This window comes from Hipposideros armiger, unplaced genomic scaffold, assembly GCF_001890085.2.
Source record: "Hipposideros armiger isolate ML-2016 unplaced genomic scaffold, ASM189008v1 scaffold_15, whole genome shotgun sequence".
NCBI classification, from domain to species: Eukaryota; Metazoa; Chordata; class Mammalia; order Chiroptera; family Hipposideridae; genus Hipposideros; species Hipposideros armiger.
The window spans coordinates 3,898,235-3,916,414 of record NW_017731365.1 but is presented as its reverse complement, the minus strand read 5'-3'; the positions used below and the strand labels follow the sequence as shown (position 1 = coordinate 3,916,414).

Sequence of the window (18,180 nt, the reverse complement as noted above, 5' to 3'; positions counted from 1 at the left end):
GCCTAGGAGCCCAGGCTTCCGTTGCTAGAGAGGCCGTCTCCTCCACCCTTCTGTCTTACAGGAGGAGAACCTGAGGCTGGATTCCTGGGTGTCAAGAAAATGCCAGCCCGCTCTAGCCTACACTGTCCTACAGACTGCTGGGTGGGCAGTGTCCTGGCTGGCCCTGCCCTGGAGGCGAAGGAGAGAGCTGTCCATGGGGGAATCTCACCCCCCCCCTTCTTTCTCGGCTAGGGCCCCACTTCTTGGTCACACCTTCTCTCCAGGAGCCGCCAGACCATGGCACTGCAAACAGTCTCCCTGGCACAGAGCTGGCCTGCCCTGGACTGCCCATATTTTCCATCCCAAGGCCTCTTAATCTGGCTTCCCAGGCCTAGAGGAGCCTGTGGGGGGCGTCTGCCTGGGGCCGTGGGGGCGGGGGGTGGAGGACTACACCCCACTCCGAAGCTCCAGGCTCCGTGGCTCTAGAGATTCAACATCTGCTTAAGATTTCAGAGGGAAACACTGTAGCTCGGCTAAAACCCCATCTGACCCTGTACCATTGGGGAGGCTGAGGCCTTGTAAGAGTTTAGTGTAAGATGGAATCATTACCAGTGTCCCCTGTTCAGTCTCTCTCCGATTCTCTCTCTCACACGCACACACACACATGCACACACCTGCTCTTGGCCAGAACCATGAGCACGTCCACACGCATCCACACTCAAGAAAAGAGTTTTCTATTTTTTTGTGTGTTGTTTTTCATTTTCTTTTTTTTTTTTCTTAAAAAGGACTTATCCAAATATCTGGATAATAAATCATTTGCGTTTCCTAAGAAACTGGGTTTTTCTTTTCCCTTGTGGTTTTGGTGTTTTTCTTCTTCTATGAGACTGACTAGCAGTCTGAAGCTTTCTTTTTCTTTTCCTTTTCGCTTCTGGACAGGAGAAAGCTGTTTGTCTGAATTGTACTTCACTCTTCAAAGAGGAAAATAGTGTGAAGAGAGGGAGCTTAGGGAGGAGGGAGAAATCAATAGCTGAGGAAGAAAATGAAGAATGAAACGAAAACAAACTTAACCCAGAGGTCCCAGGGCTGCGGATGGAGGTGGGGGTGGAGGGAGGGCCATCTCCTTGCTCCCCTAACTGCTTCCAGAGGCTCCGGCCCCACTCCAGTTTCCGCATGGAGGTCTGAGGCCAGGCGAGACAGCAGCGGGTGGAGAAGGAACACCAGGTCCTCCTGACACCAGAGCACACGGATTTCCTAAGGCTGGTCGTGGTCTGAGGGTAGGGCAAGGGAAGCAGAGGAGGGGCGACTCCGGCTGTGAGCTGGGGGGCGTCAGAGGCTGAACTGCCCCACGGGAGGCTGCCCGGGCCTCCCTGCACCTGCCTCCTGCCAGCCCCTCCCAGCCCGCAGTCTGGGGCAGCTCAGCAGTCCCCGTCGGTGGCCATGGCCACCAGCATCTCACTCTTGCCCATCTCCTCCAAGGCACTCGCCAGGCTGTTGAGGTCTCCGTCATCCTGCTGCAGAGCTTCCCAGAGGTCCAGGATCACACCCGTGGGGCTTGCTTTGGTGGCAAAGTAGTTCAGGTACCTGGTGGAGGGAAGAAGGAGACTGGGCTACCCAAAAGCTCAGCACCTCCCAGAAGTCTGGGTGTGGAGGGAGCATGAGGAGGTGGTGGGACTCTGGACTCTGGGGTCCCACAATCCTGGGCCTGAATCCTAGCCCCTCTGTTTGCAGGCTGTGTGGCCCTGGGCAAGTCGCCACACCTCTCTGAGCTTTATAGTCTCCTCATCTCCAAAATGAAAACTGTGTTGCTCATCATTATTCACCATCTTATCATTGACAAACACTGGCCCCAGGAGAGACTGTCGAAATCCAGCACTCCATTCTTTCTCCCTCCCACCTTTATCCCCTGCGGACCTTGCCCCATGCACTCTCCTGAGAGCGGGAAGAAAGCCGTAGACATCTCTGTAAACCCACCCATTTCTAGCAAGATGTCTTATACGTGGCATCTGCTCAATGCAGGTTTATTAAATGGTTTCTCAATGAGTAGAACACCATAATCATGATTATTATTGCCACTGTCTTTATCCAGCATTTTAAGTTCTCCAGAAAAGTTCTGACACTGAGATGTCTTCTGTCACTGAGCAAGCATTTCCAGAGCACCTGCTCTGTCCCGAGCACTGGGGTGCTGATGGCGCTCACACCCAGCAGGTTTCTGGCTTTATCTGAATGTCACAGGCCAGTGGTCTGAGCATGATGCTTCTCAAGCAACAGGCTCCTCAGACTTAGCACACCCGAAAGGGAGGTGGGAGTGGGCTGTTGTTTGGGTGGGCCAGGCCTGTGCCAACACTCACCGGTCCATGGAAAGCTTCTTCGCCAACAGGCGCCAGTCATTGCCCCGTGAGTTGGGGGCATCCAGGCTGTTGCATATTTTCTGGCGGATGGACAGCGGGATCTTGAAGGCATAGGGTCCCAGCTGGGTGGTGACCGTGCTGCTAGGGGCAGAGCAGAGGGCATCCAGGGAACCAGCAGGCGTCTGGAAGGGCAGGGGGCAAGGGTGAGAGGGGCAGAGGGCTCCCCCATGCATGGTGCTGGGTATCTGCTTCTCCAGCCTTTCTGACTTGAAACCATGAGCTCATGGAGGCTCCAATCACTCCCATGTCCTGCCCTGGGCAGGCTCTCGCTGCTCAAAGACCTTCTCCCCTGGAGGGTCCAGCTCCCGAGGGCCACGGCTGTGTGCCCGACCCCCAGCCCTCAGGGGCTAGACCACACTGAAGTACGAATGTACTGCCTAGGGTGAGCGCTAATGCAGCCTCGTGACTACGAAGCCACGAGGGGCCTCAGCCACAGTCTAATCCACAAGGACCCACTTTTACACACGTGGAGAACAAGATCTAGACTAGGGAAGCGACTTACCCACGGTCACATGCCAAGTTAGTGGCAGAGCTGGGGCTAGACCTATATCCAGTGCTCTTTACACTGCATTGCCAGCAGGTCTAGCACTGTCCCCCTCGGTGGCCTGGCTTTTGTGAACCTCAATCTGGATTTACAGTGGTAGAGAGCTGGTGCTTGGGCCAAGCAATGACCTGATGATACAAGATTGATGGTCCCTGTCCTCCCTGAAACCTACTTTCTCATCTCCCAGGTGGGGCTCACTGCATCTGTCTCCCTGGCGGCCGTGAAGATATAGGGAGAGAATCCATGGCGCCCAGTGTATAGTACATGCCAAGCACAGGGCTGGCACTCAACAAATGGTAGCGGTTACAGCAAAAAGGAACCATGTCTCAGCTCAGACTTGGGAGGTAAGGGGAACGTGCCTTTGTGGGAGGTGGCGTTTCCACTCAGATAAGGAGGGAGTGTGGGGGGTCTGCATGCTGTACCCCAAGCCCTCCAGTCTCACCTCTGCCAGTGTGGTGTGCAGCTGGAATATCTGGCCTTCCCCTTCCACCTGCCGCACACAGATCTTGCAGGTGAGCTCCGTGGAGGCCAGGCTGTGCCTCTCCAGGGTGAAGGTGCAATGCAGGGCCCTCTGGCTGCCGCTCCAAATGTGACAGAAGGGGATCTCCTGGGGAAGGAGGGGAGTCAGCGTCGAGGCGGCGAAGCCAGCCTGCCCTGGCCTCGGGGAACGGAGGCAGAGGCAGGTAGTGGGGACTGTGTCAGGGCGGGCTGGGACGTCTAAGGGGGGTAGTTCAGGCCTCTCCACCCAGACAGGCAGCGGAGGAGCTGGTCAACGGCCCTTCAGCTGAGAAAGAGGAGGAGAAGGCACAAGTCTGAAGGTGTGTGTGTGCCTGGGGCTGCGAGGCCTACGGACTCAGTGGTGCCACAGATGGGTGGGGGCAGAGGAACGTGACCATCGTAAATAAGTTTGGACAGTTGGCCAGACGTGAATGCTCTTAGAGATGGTAAGGCCCCTTTGAAGATGATGTGGACAGACATTTATGCATGGGAGTGTGTGACAGAGGTGGGGGTGCGAGTGTGGCTGTCCACGGCACAAAATGTGGGGCTGTGCCTAAGGATGACTGGAAGGGAGTGTGAACAGGGGGGTGGGAGGGAGATAGAGACGGAGGGGCAAGGCTGCAGGGCTGAGGCGGGGGCAGGACCTGCGTCTGGGAGGGGGAACTGGTCTTCCCTGAGCAGAGCCCCAGGTCTACCCCCACCCCAGCCCCAGCCCTCCCCCTCCTCTGGCCGCGCCCTCACCTGGTACTTGGCCAGCAGCTTGCTCCTCCAGTGGGCATGAGGAATGTCGTGCAGGGAGAGGCGCAGGTTATGGTAACTGTCTTTAAACAGCAGAGGTTTTGGTTCCTCCACGAGGTAGCCGCCCAGGGTCCGCTCCAGCTCCAGCACCTCCTGTGGGCCGGCGGGCAATGGGAGAGGGGAGACCATCATACTTAGCCAATGGGCCCTTTCCTGCTACCAGCTTGGGGGTTGGGACAGACTTGGCAGAGGGAACCAGGCTGTAACACTGAAGGCAGGGACACATCTGAGCACAGGGTCGGACATTTGGTAAGTGCTCATAGAAGGCTTACTTGTGGATACATGGATGGATGGATGGATGGAGAAATAAATGGAAGAATGGATGGATGAATGAACAAACAGAGGGATGGATGTATGAATGGATCTATACAGGAATGGGTGGACAGATGGACTGATGGATGAATGGATGGCTAGATGGATGGATAAACAGATGGATAAATAGAGATGGACAGATAGATGGATATACCAATGGATGGGTGTAAAATAGAAGGACAGATGGAAGGAAAGATAAATGGATAGATATGTAAAGACTGGATGGACTGTTGCCTGAATGAGTATACACAATAGACAGATGGGCAGCAAGTTGGATGGAAGGATGGATAGATGGAATGGGACTGAGTAAACAAAGAATGCCATCATGTCAAAATGTGGCAACTTCCCTCTTAATCTCTAGTCCATTCTCTGACCAAACCTGGACATTAGCCAATGCCCAGTATCAAGAGAGCCAGGCTACCAGGTCATTTCCCAGGGGTCTCCCGCTCATTATGGGCCTCGTGGAATTTCAGGCCAGTGTGGTCCCTGCAGGAGACACTCACTCTCCCATGAGGCCTTTTCACCTCTGTTGCATCAGTCGTCAACTTGGAATTTGAGACAAGTCTTATGAGAGACAAAGGAGCTGGAAAAGAACACCTGTAAACAGGTATCCTCCAGGTCTATGCCCCTGCTCACTGGACAGGTTCCAAATTCCTTGGCACGGCCCCAAGAGCGTTGGGAAGCTGACAGCCCCATCTTTGTCCCTCACACACTCACATCCCTGCACGCTTTGGTCACATGGAATGACCCAACTGCCTTTGCGTAGGCTGCTGTCTCCTGGAATGACCTTCAGCTTCTCTGTCCAGGCGCCTCCGTGTCCTTCAGAGCCCATCACCTCTGTTGTGAAGCCTTCTCAGACTCCTCCCCAACAAGCCAGGCCCTGCAAGCCCCTTCCAGGCTGGTGCTCCCTCAGCCTTCTGGAAGGCCACTGTCAGTGACCCCCCTGTCTGTCTCCCACCTCTAGCCTGGAGCTTGGCGAGGGCAGGACTTGTGCCCGATTCATCCCTGTATCTCGAGAGTCTGATGCGATTTCAATGTTTGAGGAATGAATGAATGAATGAATGAATGAATGAGGCTGATGGTGGTGGAGAGGTGCCTAGAAGGAGCCATGATCCTGGGAGGAGGGGATACTAGAAGGTACCATGCAGCTGGCCAGTCAGGGGTAATGCACCTACAGTGTGCCAGGGCTGTGTGGGTACCTGGGGCCTGGCCTTACCTTCAGTGCTGCAGGCGTGTCCTCCAGGCAGTAGACCCTGAGGCTGTACTCCAGGGAGGTACAGAGGGCTGGGGCACAGATGGCCAGCTGGAGCCGCTTGACTGCAGAGCGGGAATAGGACTCACCCGTGAACACGTAGGTGCCCAGCTGGTCTAACAGGATGTGGCAGGACCTGGCCTCCAGCTGGCAGTAGCAGGGGGTGTCCAGGGTCTCCTCATCCAGGGTCACCACCTCCTGCAGGGTGAGAGTGGGGGTGGGCAGACAGGTCCCAGTCAAGGCCCTGGAAGGGTCCATCCAAGTGGGGCCAGGTGGAAAGGAGGCGGGTTCAGGGAGTCAGCCCGGCCGCCCAGCCCCGGCTCCTCACCTCCCAGTGGCCCTGGTGGGCCTGGGTCTTGAGCTGGAAGATCCAGTTGCCAGCACTGACCTCGGCACAGTGAGGCACCGTGAGGATGACGGGGCGGCAAAGCAGGAGGCCCGTGGGCCCGCAGGTCACCGAGGGGCTCAGTACTGTCTGGGTCCCTTCCGAAAGTGGGCTGGAGGTGGGAGGGAGGCAATGAGTGGAGGCCCGGAGAGCTCAGCCTAGGCTCGGATGGGTGCTGGACTCCCACCTCTCCCCCCACCCCTGGGGCTCCCAGAAGTCGGGGGTTAAGGAAAGGCAGAGAAATGACATAGACCTTCAGACTGCTTCCAGAGTTTTGCTACCACACTGTGACATTCTCAAAGGCAGATCTTTGCTGATATTTTCAAAGGTTTTGCACCCTTGGAATGCTTGTGATAGGTGTTGCTAACCTGTCCTTTGAAAAGCTGGCACCGCTCTACGTTCCCACCAGCATGCCATCCACGGAGGGCTGTGCTCCATGCTTTTGCCAGTATGAGGTATTATCCTTTCAAAAACTTCTTTACAAATTCATGAAGCAAATAACGCCCAATATCTCATGGCTGTTTGAGTGACCCTTTATTTGACTACAAATCAGGCTGAATGTTTTCTCAAAACCTATCGGCCATTGTGTGTGTGTGTGAATCACTTGTTCATATCCTTTGCCGATTTTTGTACTGAGAAGTTCAATTTTTCTTATTGGTCTCTAACATCTCTTTACATAGTAAGGATATTAGCCTTTTGTCATATTATAGCCAGCTTGTCAACTGTCTTTCAAGCTCTATGATTTGTTGTGCTGGTTTAGATGTGGACATAGAGATCTATCAGTGTTTCCCTTGGAGGACTAACTCCGGCCTTCGAGTCAGGCTTAGAAGGGGAGAAGGTGACATTTGACCCCAGGGTGGGCAGGCAGTAGGGAGACAGAGGAAGTGAAGGGGGGCAGCCTGGGCTGGGCGGGGGTGTTTCTACTCACAGGGTGTTTTCTGCCTTGTTGAGAAGGAGGTACATCTCGTAGAACTTGCCCTGGGGGATGGCTCCATTGGGCACCAGCAGGCTGACCCCTAAGGGGAGAGGACGGTCAGCAGAGAGGGGCTGGAGGGAGTCCAGGAACTTAGAATGGGGGACGGAGGGCTTGGTCCCCAGCTTGGGGCAGGGAGAGAAAGACATCCCCTGAGCTCCAGGTGGTTACCAGCAAGGGGTGGGAGAGAGAAGGTCTGGGAGCCACGTGCAAGGAGAGGCCAGTCCACTGACCACAGAGGCTTGTTGCTGCCACAGGGGCCTTTGGCACTGAGATGCCGTGCAGAGATGGGGCAAAGGCCTGGCGTCTGCAGGTCCCAGCACTGTCTCTAGCCTTGGCTATGACACTGGGTAACTGCTCACTGCTGGCTTTGGAACATGAGACGGGCATGCCTGCCCTTTCTGCTGCTAGAACCCAGACAGCACCGTAGATTTGGTGAACGACACGGGGTATTCTTCCCCACTTAACAGAGAACTGAGGTTTACAGAGTGGCTAGGCTAAGGTTCCCCAGCCCCAGAGAGGCAGAGGAGGCCTGGTTCCAGGCCTTCTATTTTATGGTCACATCTTCCCCTGGGCTTCACTTTCCCCACCCGTGAATCGGGATCAGGGAAGGCCTGCCTTCTGCTGGGCGGTGCTGGGCTGTCCGGAGAGGGGGTACCGAAGTCAGGCTGACGGGCAAGCAGAGAGGGACCCACCTGTGCCGGGGATGCTGAGCCTTCCGCCCAGGCAGCCCAAGGTGCCACTGACGCTGCTCCCCGGGTCCCGGGGCAGGCCCAGGAGCTGCTGGGAGCCAAGGCTGGCGCTGCGCAGGTGCAGGAAGTGGGCATCCCGGGAGAAATCGCCAGGGTACGTGCCTGGCGGCAGAACCCCCAGCAGGTCGGCCCTGTCTGTCAGGCCTGACACGGAGCCGGTGGTGTTGGAGTTATAGACCTTGATCTTGAGGCTGGGAAGGGGGTCCAGCAGGGGCGAGTTGGTCATGGGGATCTTGTCGGCCGAGTCCTGCAGGGCATACACAGGCCCGCGGTAGATGCCGGCACTGGCTGTGAGGTCCGGGGGCACAGAGGGGTGCAGGAGCTGCGGGTGGTCTGCAGGGGCGGTGGGGGCAACAGTCAGACCCAGCCATGCCTCATGGGCCCAGTCACACATTCTCCTCCTGCCAGGAGCCCCCCATTGCAAAACCCCACTCAAATGTCCAGCTGGGAAAGGCTTCGGGGACTCACCAGCCTGGGCTACTTCTCTCTTTTACTGGGTCTCTCTAATCCATACCATATCTCTAGAACAAACTCTGGAAAAACCCTGGGAGGGAGTCAAGAGCCCCCCACTCTGATCTGGCTGGCTGCCACGCCCCGCTGGGTGCCCTGCCCCCACCCACCAGCTCAGGCGTTCCCAGGTCCTTACTGGGTCTTGCAGTCTTGAAGTTGACAGGGTGGAAGCCTCCAGTGAGGGCGGCGGACGAGTCGGTGATGTCGGTGTCCGAGTCTCGGCAGTTGCGGCGGTACACCACCACCCCCACCACCATAAGGACGGCCACCACCACGAGGACGGACACTGCGAGGCCGGCGTACAGCGCCACATCCCCTGAGGACTCCAGGACTGCAGGGACAGGAGGGCCGAGTGAGGGGCAGATGCAGAGACCTAGGCCCTGGGAGAGCCAGGGAGGCCAGGGTGGGGGGGCCCTGGGGAGGGGCAGGGCCTGGGACAGACCCTGGATTCTAGTCTGAGCCCTGTCACAACAGGCTGGTGACCTCATGCAAGCCTTGAACCTCTCTGAGCACCAGTCTCTGTAAGTAAAAGGGTCTCAAAACCCCTGTCCTGCTCCCCTCAAGGAGAGGCAAAGTGACTCCTAGTCACGCCCAAGGGTAACTCGCTGCTCACTGCTGTGGTACAGTCACCAGGGCCACAGACTGTCCTGTCAGAGCTGGGATTAAAGCCAGCGTCTCACTTGCAGCTCGCAGCAATCCCCAGGGGACCAGGGAGCCCAGTTCTGCAAGTGGCTGCTCAGACCCGCCCCCACCCCCCATTCTGTGCCGACCATGGTGGGAGGTGGACGCAGAGGGACAGCATGGGGAGCAGGAGCAGGGTAATGGGGTGCAGGGCAATGGGGTGCAGGGCAATGGCGTGGAGAGGAGGTGAGCAGGTGGAGAGAAAGGAAGGGGCGCAGGGGGGCAATCCTTGGCTACGCTCCCCTCCCCCAGGCAGGCTACGGGGCTAGAGGACACCCCGTTCTGGTGGGGGAGGGCAGGAAGGCTGCTACCCAGCTGGAGATAACACCACGCACGAGGCCAGGCAGGAGGGGATTGGGGTCAAGACTCAGGGTCTAGAGCAGGGCTGTCCAGAAGCACTGTCTACGGTGACGGAAACACGCTGTGTCTGAGGCTGTTCCACGACTTACCAGCCACACGCGGCTAGTAAACAACTGAAACAGGGCTGGTGAGACTTAGGAACTAAATTTTAAAATGCATTTCATTTTAATTGAGGTAAATGTAGGTTTGAATAGTCCCACGTGGCTAGTGGCTGCCACATGGGACACACAGGTAGAGCCAAGGCAGCTGCTCGTCCCTTCGCTTCCTGCGGGGGCTCCAGGTAGCACCTGTGCACTTTCTCCCCTCCCTGGGGCCCTCGGCGAGACAGGCCTGCTTTCCCTACCTGGACCCCTGCAGGCCCCATGCCCCTGGGTGAGCCTGAGTCTCAGCAAGGTCGGGCACGAGGCCTGCCCACCTCTGCTTCCTTCTGGCCCCCACCTTGCCTCAGTGGCCCTCCGAGCTGGGCTCCCCAGGTTGGGCTCTGCCTCCTGATCTCCTCACTAACCAAGAGGGGCCACTGATCTGGGGAGTTACAATTTCTAATCAGTCCCCAGCCTAATCGCCCAGTGAGCTAGGCCAAGGGCCTCACTGCCGATTTTATGATTCCAGAATTATTTGGAAATTGTGGTTTAATTACCACAGGCCAATCTGCCCAAGCAAGCAGCTTTATTGCTCTAGTGTGAGAGCACAGCAGCCTCTGGGGGCTGAAGGCTGAGCCCCTCAGGGCTGACACGGGACAGCAGGCGACCCGGAGAACTTTGAAAGCTTTGGCCCAGCTGCTGGGGTACAGTGAGGGGCCCCGGAATGGCCTCCCACTGGCCCCGTCCCAGAGAGGAAGGCCAAGGGGGTGGGGCTAAGAGCAACAGCTCTGGCCACAAAAACAGTGCAGTTCAAACCCTAGCTGGACCCTGGGATAAAGTCCCTTCTCTCTGAGACTAGTTTTCTTCTAACGGGAGAGTCAGGATGATGCCCTAGGGCCTTTCAGTCAGCCAAGGGTCTGCCAGTCTATGTGATGGAGGCCGTGACATGCACGTGTCAGGTCCCGGGAACCCCATGGACCGTTGATGGGGAGGCACTTTCCACTCCTCCTGCCCTGCCCCCCACACCCTGGAAAAGCCAGCCAAGGAGAACCCCAAAGGAAAGAAGACAGCCATGAAATGGGACTTACGGTGGCTTTTGGGGTCACTTAGAGTTTTCTTATCTGTCGAGGGAAATAAAGGGAAAGACAATGACACAGGTGGCAGGGAAAGGTGGTAGAGGAGGTGATGGGGAACGGTGCTGATGAAATGATAAATATGGTGGGTGGGCATAGGCCCCAAGGGGCTGCGCCATGGCAGGCTGGGCACTGAGTGAGGCCTGGGGGTGGGCCGGGGAGGTTCCTTATCTGGCTCCAGAGGCCCCGCCTGCCCTGGGCCCCGCCTTCCTGAGTACTCACTTTGCATACACAGTCCATCGGTGCAGTTCTTGGAGTCAAGCAGAGTCCCGCTGCAGTCTCGGCCTCCGTTCTGGGGTGGGGGTGCCATGCACTCACGGCTGCGCCAGTGGGCACACTCGGTGCTACAGGCCGACCACTTGCTCCACTCTGTCCATGCTCCGTCCACTGTAGGAGCACAGCACATAGCGCATGGGAACACACACACACACACACACACACCCGCAGTTATGTGCACGGAACACTGCAATGTACCACGCAGGCCACACTGAGAAATCCACGCCGTATCCCAGCGCCTCACATCAATGCAGAGTCAAGTGTACCAGGTGGGAAAAGAGAACATGAGTGGATACATAAGGTCACTCACACAGTTACAACCCAATGCACAGGTGTACACACAAGGACACAAACCCAGGGTGAAAACACCACACCGCTCACGCAAACATGTGACCCAAGAGAGCACACAGCCAGACATGCAAGGACAAATAGATGGAGATGCAGAGTCAAAGACAAAAGGAGAAGAGGACTGATAGAGGGTTAGGGTCAGCGGCCAAGGTGTGCCTGATGGTCAAGTGCAGGAGCGCAGACTCCCTGGCTCCGGGCAGCTCTGGGACCCTGGCTCAGGGGGCTGACAATGAGAACCCTCAGCTTGGAGGGCAGAAGAGCCCACCCCTCAGACCGCAGCTCAAAGCATCTGTCTCCATCTCTCCAGCAGCCCAGGCAAGAATAGGAGGTCAGAGGTCACAGCATCTATTCCAGCCTGCTCAGCCAGCTACAGGGGTCCCGGGATGAGCACCTGCTGCTCCTCACTATGGGGACAGAATGGCTGCCCTGGATCTGGTAGACACCACTACACAGAAGGGAGGGCTAGAGGCTGGGTGTGCGCCTGCACCTGGACAGGATGCCACGTGGCCAGCAGCCTTACCTGGGCACACGGTGGTGCAGGCAGTCTTCTGGAAGGCCTGGCCCTCACAGAAGGCTCCTCCGTTGAGTGGGGTGGGGTTGGTGCAGGTCCGTGTGCGCTTCTGCCAGCCACGGCCACAGCGGTTGGAGCAGGGCGACCACTCTGCCCAGCTGGACCAGCCGCCGTTCACTGCAGGGGCAGTGGGTGTCACCCTGTTGGCCTGGCTCTGCAACCCATGGGTCCCCCACCCCCACCCGACAGGGACTCTCCGCTGAAGCCTGGCCATTCCTACTTGGACCCCTCCTGCCTGCAGGGCTGGGGACTCAGGTACCAACGGGCAGGCCTGGGCTCTAACCATCAGCACCAGAGGAGACCTGCGCGGGCACAGTCTATTCTCCTCCCCCCATGGTATAACGGCAAATGAAGGCTCAGAGAGGCCTGACACTTACCCAGGGTCACCCCATGAGTGACGGCGAACCTGGGAATGGAACCCAGTACAGGGGCTCTTTCTACAATATTGGAGTCATCTCAGCCGTGGCTCTGCCCTTCCTCCCACCCAAAGGGATAGCAGGGAACAACAAGGAACAGCCTACGGGCCTGGCCAGCAGTTCCCTAACTGTGCTAGGACAACGGGCTTGGGTATGGGGATGCCAAGCAGGCCTTGCCCCAGCTCTGACTCTGAGAGAACCGGGTCTTCTCCTTCAGGGACAGGCAAAGGGCCTGAGAAGGGATGAGTGCTCCTGACTGGGGGCCCAGGGGTGCTTGACCACTAGCTTTGCTCTGTGACCTTGGGGAAGGCACTTCCCCTCTCTGGGCCTCATCCTCTCCATGCTGGCCTCCTGGGTAGGGCGGGTCAGGTGGGCCATCTAGTCCTGGGATCTCCCCACTCCCTCGGCCATGCACACACCCACCCCAGGCCTCACCATAGACAATGATGGTGGCCGTGGTGCTCCGGCGCTTGGCCACGATATTCTTGGCGATGCAGGTGTAGTTGGCGGTATCCGACAGGCGGGCCTGGCGAATGATGAGGTTGTGGTCAATGGTGATCAGGAAGTTGGTGTCCTGCGTGGGGTCGATGATGTCCTCGTTCTTGAGCCATTCCACCTGGAGGAACGGGGTGGAGGGCATGAGGACCCCGGGCCTGCTCCCCTGCATCCCGGGAAGTGGGCCCTCGCTGGAGGGAGAGGGAGGTCTGATTATGAACAGGACAGCAACTGTCCACGTCCACCTACAGTGGTGACACTGTGAGGCAGGGCCTCCACGGGCCTGGACGCTAAGGAACGCAGTGGTTAACACAACCACCCCCCATTTAATAGCATCTTCCCCGCAGGGCTGCTGTGAGGACTGAAGGAGTTAGCATACGGCAAGTGTGGAGCGCAATGCCCCGCTCACAGTAAGTACAAAGTAAGTGTTAGCTGGTAGCACAAGCCTTCATCGTAACTCCTTCATCCGACACCCTCAGCTAGGGCGAGAGGCCTGGCAGGCGATTAACATGGTCCCTGGGTTCAAATCCCAGCTCTGCACTCACTAGTTGGGTCACCCAGGGTAACTGCTTTACCCCTCCCAGCGCTATTTTCCCAGCCATAAGATGGGACGACGACATCCACCTTGCAGGGTTACTATGAAGACCAGCGTGCCGAGTGCTCAATGAGCGGTAGCTATCATACAGGGTGTCTGTCTGTCTGAGTGCATTTTGCAGATGAGGGCATGGGCTGACCCCAGGACAAGAGGTCAGAAGTCAGAGGTCAGCACATCTATTCCAGCCTGCCCAGCCAGCTATGGGGGTCCTCGGATAAGCACCTGCTGCTCCCTGCTATGGGGACAGAATGGCTCTGATAGACACCACAGCACGAAGTGGGGGAATGCAGGATTCCACCTTCCACAATCCCTGTTCTGCTGGCACCCGTGAGCTGTGCGCCATGCTCTACTCTGACTACTAGCACGGGGATTGGGAGAGGCAGCATGTCTGGAGCACAGCAGGGGGAGTGAGGGGACAGGTGGGCATTGCAAGGGATGCAAAGGCTATGTGGTAAGGGGAAGGGGGGGCCAGCTTGTGGGTGAATACACACTTAAAGACATGTATCCGGAGACCCTTTGTTGTCCATAAAGCTGGGCTTTGGGCTCTGCGTAGGGCAGGGAGAGATAGTGTATACGGCCACTTGCCTTGAAGGAAACTGAGCCTGGAGCCTACCCAAGGAGCCTCGGGGGTTCCTGCCCCAGCAATACCCCATCTCGTGGGGTTATGCCTACAGAGGGCCCAGCTGGGGTCTGGCATGTGCTGATTTTTGGGAGGTTGCAGTTCCTTTCTCTGTGAAACGGGAGGCTCTGGGAGGCTGAGGCATCATGGCTGGTCGTAAACACCATGCCTGGCTGGCCTCGGCCATGTCTAGCGTTCCCCACGTCCCTGCTCACCTCAGCCACAGGCACCCCCTCTGGTGGGCGGCACTGCAGGAGAACCTCGTGGTCCAGGGGTACTTCCTTGCCTAGAGGCTCCTGATCGAAGTTCTTCCGCAGGTCTGGGAGAAGGGAGAGGGTCCCAAGGCACCATCAGGAAGGACGCCAGTCAGGCAGAGCTGGAGACTGAAGTCCCCCATGATAGCCACTAGGTGGCAGTGTACACCCAGGGAACGTTCATGGGGACCCCTGGCCTTTACCTGGGGAATATAGCCTCTTCTCCAAAGTGCGGGCCTTACCAGGTGGGGTTTCAGGAGCAGGGTTCCCTCCCTGACTTTCAGAACCTAAGCTTATGGTGGCCTGGGATGGTGAGGAAGCTGGCAGCTTTTCTTATATTTAATAGTAGGTGGAAACAGGCCATTAGCGATCTGGGGACCAGAGGTGGCCCAGGCTCTAGGTCTAGAAGTCCTCTCTGAGCTGGCATCCATGAGCCTCGATGTCTCTGTGGTGGGCGCCTTCAGCCATATGCCCCCACAGATGTGGAGTTCCCTCTCCAGGATCCACAGGGGAGGGTCAAGGGCCCGGGGAACGGAGTGGGGGTGTCAGGGCGGCGTACATGCAATGCGGACGTAGGCCCGGCGACTCTTGGTGGTGCCCGCAGAGCTCCAGGCCACGCACTGGCACCAGTAATCCTCCAGCCCGAACAGCTCCTCCACCTGTTGCCGAGACACCTCAATCTGCACCTCGCGCACGTGCATGCCTGGGACGAGGAGAGAGATGCCGTCAGAAGGCACGTCTGAGGACATAGGACACAGGACAGGGTACCGTGACACCTCTCCCCTCTCCAACCCCCGATCCTGTTGGCTCGTCCGCCAAATGCCTCTCATTTACATCTACCTAGTTTTCTCATCTCTCCTGCCTTCACCCTGACCCTAGCCACCACTGCAGCACACCTGGAAATTGCAACGGCTAGCACAAGCCCTCTGCTCCCATCCAATCCACCTTCCACCCTGCAGCCAGTATGTGCTCTTCAAAACAGACAGATGGCAAGTCAATGCCCTGGTTATGCCCTCAGGACTCTCAGCGTTAAGACCCAGGCCCTCCACCTGGGCCCCAGCCCTGCACGATCGAATCACTGCAGGCTCACCGGCATCTTCTAGTCCCTCATGTCCCCTCTGCCCCTCTAGCCAAAGGGCCTTTGCACATCCAGACCCCTGCTTGGAACCTTCTTCTGTCCTTTCTGTCTCCAGGGAATTCCCAGGCAGCTTTGAGCTGGGCCTCACTTCCAGAGGGAGGCACCCCCTGCCTGACCCCAGCCCACTCTCACCAGCTCTCAAGTACCACTCAGTGCTCCCACCACTGCAGTTATCATTCCTGTCCAGCCTGATTCCTTCACTGACCATGTGAGCACTGACCATTATGTGAAACTGTATTATTTATTGATGTATTCATGTATTAATGGTCTCTCTCTTGCAGTAGAATGAGGAAGGGCTTTGCCCTCTTTACTGCTGAAGCCCAGAGAAGAAGCTCAGCAAAGTATCTGAAGAGGCTTCTCCCTGGTCGTGGCTCATGGGGCTGGAGCTAGGGGAGGCCCCTCTCCACTCAGTGGTTCCTTGCCAGGGCCTGGGGGCCTCCCTGGATAACTGTACCCACTAGTGAGAGAAGGAATCACTCACTCTTCTGCCAATTCTCCCTTGACGAAAGCTTCTATGCTCAGGAGGAGAGTGAGCCCTCCTGAATCAGGGTGTTCATCCTAAGCGCCTCCCCAAAACTTGTGGGGGGGCTGTGAGGCTTCCTCTTCCAGGAAGCCCTCCCTGACTCCTCTGTCTCAGGATTCCTAAAGCTGCTCCTCCTTGCCATGAAGCTCACCCTTTCATGGTTGCACATGGGTTCTGATAAGCCCCTTGAGGGCAGGATTGTCCACTATAGTCACTGTGGTGCTACAACATGGTCATTAAGCATAGGGCCAGACAGATGGACAGGTTTGAATCCAGGCCTCACTCACACTCCCTAAGCTGTGTGACCTTCACTAATTACTTAGTCTCTCTGAGCTTCAGTTCCCTCATCATCATAAGACACTCAGTTTATTATTTATTTATTTATTTATTTATTTATTTATTTATTTTTTAAGCTGAGCCATTCTGCCACCTGTTGGCAGCTCAGCAGCTGCTCAGCTCGAACCGGGAATCGAACCACTGTTGCTCAGAGCTCAAACTCTTGAGCGAGCTCTTAACCAACTGAGCCACTTGGCCGGCCCAAGACACTCAGTTTAAATGAGTCATGGCAGTTACTCTCCAACAGCATGCAGCTCAAAGTGGGCACAAACCAACTCTGGCAGGTCATTTGGATCTCATCCAGTCCCCCACTTACATCTGGAGAAACTGAGATTCAGAGAGGGCAGGCTGCAGACCCAAAGCCCCATAGCAAGTAGCCAGCAAAGCCGCGATAGGCTCTGTTGGTGTCTTGCCCAGGTTAGAACTCTGTCCCCTAACACATGAGGCCTGTCTGGACCTCTTCCAATGATCTCATTGCTTTAATTCTCCTGCATCATGGTGTATGTGTGGGGAGGTGGGGGGCTTGCCCCAGGAGCCCAGACAATGAGAACCCCTCCTGAGGACCAGCAATCTAAATGGGAGGGGGGCTGGGGTCTGCTATCAGGGAGCACCAGGAGGGAAGAGGCTGCCTCGGGGGTGGGTGGGGGGTTCTGCCTGCTCGCAGAGGCTGCCTGGAGTGCTGGCCCCACTAGCAATGCTGCATGGCCTGGGCCAGGAGCGCAGGGTCCCTTATTTTCCAGGTGGTGAGCCTAGAAGAGTGATTCCTCTCAAGGGGCCAGCCATACAGAAGGCTTCAGCAGCACCCACTAGTTGGACAGAGGGAAATGATCACCCTGGGGGGCTCAACAACTTGGCAATGGTCCCAGCAGGCAGAGAGGAGGAGGATGGGGCCCTGGGTCTCGCAGACTTGGGCCCCAGCACCAGGCGTTCTCCCCTGCGTGGTGGTCATGTTGCAGGTGGTGTCTAGGCCAGGACACAGGGCTAGGCTGCCTGCCTCAACCAGGTGTGAGCTGGTGCGCTGGCCTGTCCCACCTCTCCTGGCCCAAAGCCGTCATCCTCTGTATTTTCAGGGCCTTGTAAAGGGCCGGGAGTGGGGAGCCGGAGGCTCGGGAGGAACTAGCCACACTGATGCCAAGGGAGTGGCCCGTACGATCACTGTCCATTCTTTGTAGCTAATGGGGACAACAGTGCCCCAATTTCTAGGACTGGCAGGGCTTGTGTGCCTAGTAACAGGGGTGTAAGAACCCCACTGTTACTACTACTAATAGCTGCAGGGTCTGAGAGAGTCCCTAGCAGGGTACACTGCCCCCTTGCTCTGCGGATCCCTATGGCTGGCCTCTGACACAAGCCACAGGAACTCAGGGGAACAGACAAGTAAGGCCGTTTCCAGAGAAAGAGGACAAGAAAAACCCAGAAAGAGGATGGAGGAAACAGCATTTATGGAGCGCCTGCTGAGTCCTGGCACTGTGTTCAGCGCCGTGCGGGCACCACTTTGTTCCATCCTCACCGGGACCTTCTGTCAACATCCCAGTTTACAAAGAGAGGCGCGAGCTCAGAGAGGATGAGTACATTCCCCAGGGTCACACAGCTAGGGTAGGGTATATACATTTTCTTTTAAAACATCTTTTTTTATTTTTAGATTTTGGGTGAGAATGAGACTCCCAAATCTATTTTTAAAAGTTTGGTAAAATATACATAAAACTTACCATTCTAACCATTTTTAGTTCAGTGGCATTAAGTACATTATGGGGGTCTAGTTTTAACCCTGGGTGGTTCTAAAATGTGTGAGTTTTCATAGAAAAACAGAAGTTGGAGGAAGAAGAAAGGAGAGAGTGAGAGAATGTCAGGGGCGAGAGACAGTGAGGCTGAGAGAAGGCAGGAGAAAGAAAAAGAAAGAATAAAAGTGGGAGAGATGGGGAGAGGGGGGAGTGGAAAACACATAAA

The 18,180-nt window shown here is 56.7% G+C and overlaps 1 protein-coding gene across 2 annotated transcripts in view; it reads right to left on the bottom strand.

The window, feature by feature from the left end:
• Positions 1 to 724: 724 nt before the first annotated feature.
• UNC5B (unc-5 netrin receptor B) overlaps positions 725 to 18,180 on the bottom strand; it is an 82,364-nt gene continuing 64,908 nt past the window's right edge. The window contains exons 3-17 of one of the 2 annotated variants that reach the window (XM_019625317.1): positions 14,799 to 14,942; positions 14,201 to 14,304; positions 12,712 to 12,892; positions 11,810 to 11,977; positions 10,888 to 11,052; positions 10,621 to 10,653; positions 8,548 to 8,742; positions 7,845 to 8,234; positions 7,105 to 7,192; positions 6,120 to 6,288; positions 5,756 to 5,989; positions 4,171 to 4,320; positions 3,374 to 3,538; positions 2,328 to 2,509; positions 725 to 1,560 (exon numbers count right to left, since the gene is read on the bottom strand). In XM_019625317.1, the coding sequence (XP_019480862.1) occupies positions 1,395 to 1,560; positions 2,328 to 2,509; positions 3,374 to 3,538; positions 4,171 to 4,320; positions 5,756 to 5,989; positions 6,120 to 6,288; positions 7,105 to 7,192; positions 7,845 to 8,234; positions 8,548 to 8,742; positions 10,621 to 10,653; positions 10,888 to 11,052; positions 11,810 to 11,977; positions 12,712 to 12,892; positions 14,201 to 14,304; positions 14,799 to 14,942 (2,534 nt within the window). In that variant the 3' untranslated portion in view covers positions 725 to 1,394. The remainder of the gene's footprint in view (positions 1,561 to 2,327; positions 2,510 to 3,373; positions 3,539 to 4,170; positions 4,321 to 5,755; positions 5,990 to 6,119; positions 6,289 to 7,104; positions 7,193 to 7,844; positions 8,235 to 8,547; positions 8,743 to 10,620; positions 10,654 to 10,887; positions 11,053 to 11,809; positions 11,978 to 12,711; positions 12,893 to 14,200; positions 14,305 to 14,798; positions 14,943 to 18,180) is intronic. The other variant, XM_019625327.1, reaches the window with a different exon arrangement.